The 4,580-nt window shown below is 57.1% G+C and overlaps 1 protein-coding gene across 1 annotated transcript; it reads left to right on the top strand.

Annotated features, from left to right (window-relative positions):
- Positions 1-1,352: 1,352 nt before the first annotated feature.
- PG998_002639 (XFP N-terminal domain-containing protein) lies at positions 1,353-3,942 on the top strand (the record flags this gene model as incomplete). Its single annotated transcript, XM_066869457.1, has 3 exons — positions 1,353-2,906; positions 2,975-3,179; positions 3,233-3,942. The coding sequence occupies 3 exons, from the start codon at positions 1,353-1,355 to the stop codon at positions 3,940-3,942; spliced, it is 2,469 nt and encodes an 822-aa protein (XP_066737872.1).
- Between the last annotated feature and the right edge of the window lie 638 nt (positions 3,943-4,580).

Consider the following 4,580-nt stretch of genomic DNA (forward strand, 5'->3'; position numbering starts at 1 on the left):
ATTTGGTGTATTGCCACTGCCTATGACTCTCAACGCTCACGGCCTGCATGACCCGAGGTCTTGGTGAATTCCATGAGATTCATTGATTCCACTGCGAGATTAAAAGATAGATTCTCAGATGTTGGGCTGCCCATGTGGCATGTGTTTTCTTCCGGTCAACGCTACCTCGGACACTTAATGACAGGTCATTACAGTTGTTCTACGAGGGGACCAGGTTCTGGTGGTCTTGGTAGAGAGGCTTGGGAGGATAAGAATCAGACCACTTTCAGTGGGCCGGCATGCGACGCAGCTGGGCTGTCAAGACGGATTGAGCGACAAACAAGCAAATCATCTGCATGTCTCGCGGGCGAGCTGAATCCCTTCGAACGGATAGCAGGCCGGAGCACAGAAGGCCGGCGCAGAGCATATGCAGCTGCCAGACTGATGCACCATCGTGGGTTGTATTTCAAGAAAACCAGACGTCGAAAGAGCCCGGAGAGATGGAGATGTGTGTGGAGTGGCATGGAGAAGCGTGGGGGGAGGGGGAAGGGGGGCTAGCCCGGGGGAGTCTGGATCAACCGCCAATGCAACGCAGAGCTACCGGATGCTCGGGGCGGATTGGGATTTCTGGCGGGGCAAAAGCTGAACAGCCCATGACGTCCCCCCTTTAGACCTGTCAAACCTTTTTTGACGTCGTCCCATCCCGGCCGTCGCATCAGACCACATCGGCTTCCAGGCCAACATGCAGTCGGGACCACATTGGTCATGGCCAAGATGTGCCTCCTCCAATGCCGGGTAAAGGCAGGGTGATGCGACGCTCATTGGACGCTGACTAACATGCCATCTTGACAGCTTTGCCTGCAGCAGAGGCGAGGGAGAAACTTGGCTTGCAGACCAAGCCCGTGTCGACGGGCAAGACTCTCTATGGCTATGGCTACGCCGCACCGCATCTTCTTGGCCCGCCGGCTTGGGCCGCCTCGGTTGCGCGTACGGCTACGTGAGAACGTTGCGTTGGGATACGAAAGAAACAGGCATGAAGTTTCCTGGATAGGCATGTCTAACAGGTGATCAACTGCTGCTGCAACATTGCGCTGTCCTGCCAAAGGTTAACGTGCGCCAACGCCATGCATTGCTACCCACCTGTATAAATACGCCTTGGTATCTTATATGCGCACATACGTCAACATTGAATCAGCGACACATTACCTAGTTGTTCAACACCACATCATTACCAAACTCACCTCTGTCTCACAACCTAGACACCCATATATACACACGGAGCCTCCTGGCGAAGTGTGACAGCACGTTCCCTCCAGTCATCACACCCCTCTCTTGAGTCTGATTTGCCCCAACTCTTCAACCCAGAGCCCGCAATGGAGTGCGACAAGGCGACCGTCGAGAAGATCCAGCCCTATGGCGTGGCCCGATCGACCGTTGAGGGGAAGCCCCTGTCCAAGGAGGAGATCAAGCAGTACGATGACTTCTTCAAGGCCAGCTTGTATCTCTGCCTGGGCATGATCTACCTCATCGACAACCCCATGCTCAATGAACCTCTGAAGAAAGAACACATCAAGAGCCGTCAGCTCGGCCACTTCGGTTCGGCCCCCGGCCAGATCTTCACCTGGATGCACATGAACCGCTTGATCAAGAAGTACGATCTCGATGCCTTCTTCGTGTCAGGCCCCGGCCACGGCGCCCCTGCTGTGCTCAGCCAGTCATACCTGGAGGGAGTGTACTCGGAAGTATACCCCGACATGTCTGAGGACATTGAGGGCATGCAGCGATTCTTCAAGCAATTCTCCTTCCCCGGCGGCATTGGTTCTCACGCCACCCCAGAGACCCCCGGTTCCATTCACGAGGGTGGCGAGTTGGGCTATGCTGTTTCGCACGCCTTTGGTGCTGTCTTTGACAACCCAGATCTGATCGCCTTGACCATGGTGGGCGATGGTGAGTCCGAGACCGGACCACTGGCCACCAGCTGGCACAGCAACAAGTTCCTGAACCCTATCACCGACGGCGCTGTCCTCCCTGTGCTGCACCTGAACGGGTACAAGATCAACAACCCCACCTTACTGGCACGTATCCCCCATGAGGAAATCGAGCAGCTTTTCTTGGGCTACGGCTGGACCCCTTACTTCGTCGAGGGTTCCGACCTCGAGTCGATGCACCAAGCCATGGCGGCGACAATGGAGCGCTGCGTCGAGGAGATCAGGGGCTACCAGAAGAAGGCCCGCGACTCCGGAAAGCCCTTCCGTCCACGATGGCCCATGATCATCCTGCGAACGCCCAAGGGCTGGACTGGCCCGCGCAAGGTCAACGACAAGTTCCTCGAGGGCTACTGGCGCGCCCACCAGGTCCCCATCACGGGCGTCAAGACCAGCCCCAAGGACCTGAAGACGCTGGAGGACTGGATGCGGTCCTACGAGCCCGAACGCATCTTCGGCAAAGACGCCAAGATCTCGGACGAGCTCCTGAGCCTCTGCCCCAAGGGCAACCGCCGCATGAGCGCCAACCCCGTCGGCAACGGCGGCGCGCTCAAGAAGCCGCTGAAGATGCCCAACTTCCGCGACTACGCGATCGACGTGCCCGAGCCGGGTGCCACCAACGCGGCCAGCATGTCCAACTTTGGCGTCTTCCTGAGGGACATCGTCAAGAAGAACCCCACCAACTTCCGACTGTACGGGCCCGACGAGACCGAGTCCAACAAGCTCGGCGACGTCTACCAGGCCGGCAAGAAGGTCTGGCTGGGCGAGTACTTCGAAGAGGACAATGACGGCGGCAACTTGTCGCCCACCGGTCGTGTCATGGAGATGCTCTCGGAACACACCGTCGAGGGATGGATGGAGGGCTACGTTCTCAGTGGCCGCCATGGCCTGCTCAACAGCTATGAGCCGTTCATCCACATCATTGACTCTATGGTCAACCAGGTAAGCATCACTGCCACTCATGACTACACTAGCAATTGAGGGACATAACTGACAAAGAAATTCCACAGCACTGCAAATGGATCGAGAAGTGTCTCGAAGTCGAGTGGCGTGTCAAGGTGGCATCACTCAACATCTTGTTGACGGCCGTCGTCTGGCGCCAAGATCACAATGGCTTCACACACCAGGATCCCGGTTTCCTGGATGTCGTTGCTAACAAGAGTCCCGAGGTAGTTCGCATCTACCTGCCTCCCGATGGAAACTGTCTCTTGTCAAGTAAGTTTATTCCCCTTGACCTGATTCTTCTTCATACTGACCTGTTTCTCAAGCCATGGACCACTGCCTGCGCTCAACCAACTACGTCAACGTCATCGTGGCCGACAAGCAGAACCACATCCAGTTCCTGACCATGGACGAGGCCGTCATCCACTGCACCAAGGGCATCAGCATTTGGTCGCAGTACAGCACGGACCTGGGCCAGGAGCCCGACCTAGTCATGGCAAGCTGCGGTGACATCTCGACCAACGAGTCGCTGGCGGCCATCGACCTGCTGCTGCAGAACTTCCCCGACCTCAAGATCCGCTGCGTCAACTGCGTGGACCTGTTCAAGCTCATCAGCCACGTGGACCACCCGCACGGCATGACGGACGCCGAGTGGGTGTCCATGTTCACGGCGGACAAGCCCATCATCTTCAACTTCCACAGCTACCCGTGGCTGGTACACCGCCTGACATACAAGCGGCCCGGCAACGCCAACATCCACGTGCGGGGGTACCAGGAGAAGGGCAACATCGACACGCCGCTGGAGCTGGCGATCCGCAATAAGACGGACCGGTTCAGCCTCGCCATGGACGCCATCGACCGCATGCCGCACCTCGGAAACCGCGGCTCCACGGCCCGAGAGCGCCTGCACTCGGCCCAGATCTCGGCCGCCACCGAGGCCTTCAAGTTCGGCGTCGACCCGGACTTCCTCAGCAACTGGACCTGGCCCCAGGACCTCATCGAGCGCAACCGCAAGGCTATGGGGCACTTGAGTTGAAGCACCCCCACCACTGATCGGGGTCGCGGTCGGTTGAATGAGCCGGGTATGCTCGCGATCGTTTGGCGCGTTGATGTTTGATATGATTCATGTTCTCTCCATTCGTTTCTAGAGATAAGTATAAAGACGTGTCAGTGTGCGGACTTTGGTTCATTATGGATAAAGGGTATGCGGTTTCTATAGTGTGATATAACGAATAAATATGGATTAAGACTTACTTTGATGGGCGCTTCATCTCTTCATATCGAACCAGTGTTCCTTCTTTGGAGAGAAGCACAAGCCACCGACACACAAACAAGTTCAGGAATCCAGCAGGAACCGGTGGCTCCCCACCTAGCGGAGGGCGCAAAGATCTATATATGCCCGCCCATTCATTCCCCCATTCCCGCTCGTCATGCGAGGGCGGAGATGATTCGGGCCCTCAATATAGGCAGAATGCCGAACATGGACGCGAGACGCGCGCTGCACGGTGCCCAACATGGTGAACATGCCACTACCCCCCCACTCATTCATCCCAATATCTGCACGGGTCACAATCCGAATGGGTAACGGATGCCACACGCGAGGCTCCATTCCCTTCCCAGATCTGCAAAACAAGCGTTCCGTCCCGCTCGCTTCTGCATGGACGGGCCAGCCTC

The sequence above is a fragment of the Apiospora kogelbergensis genome (assembly GCF_038363985.1).
Source record: "Apiospora kogelbergensis strain CBS 113332 chromosome Unknown utg000001l_segment0_segment0, whole genome shotgun sequence".
In the NCBI taxonomy this organism is placed as follows: domain Eukaryota; kingdom Fungi; phylum Ascomycota; class Sordariomycetes; order Amphisphaeriales; family Apiosporaceae; genus Apiospora; species Apiospora kogelbergensis.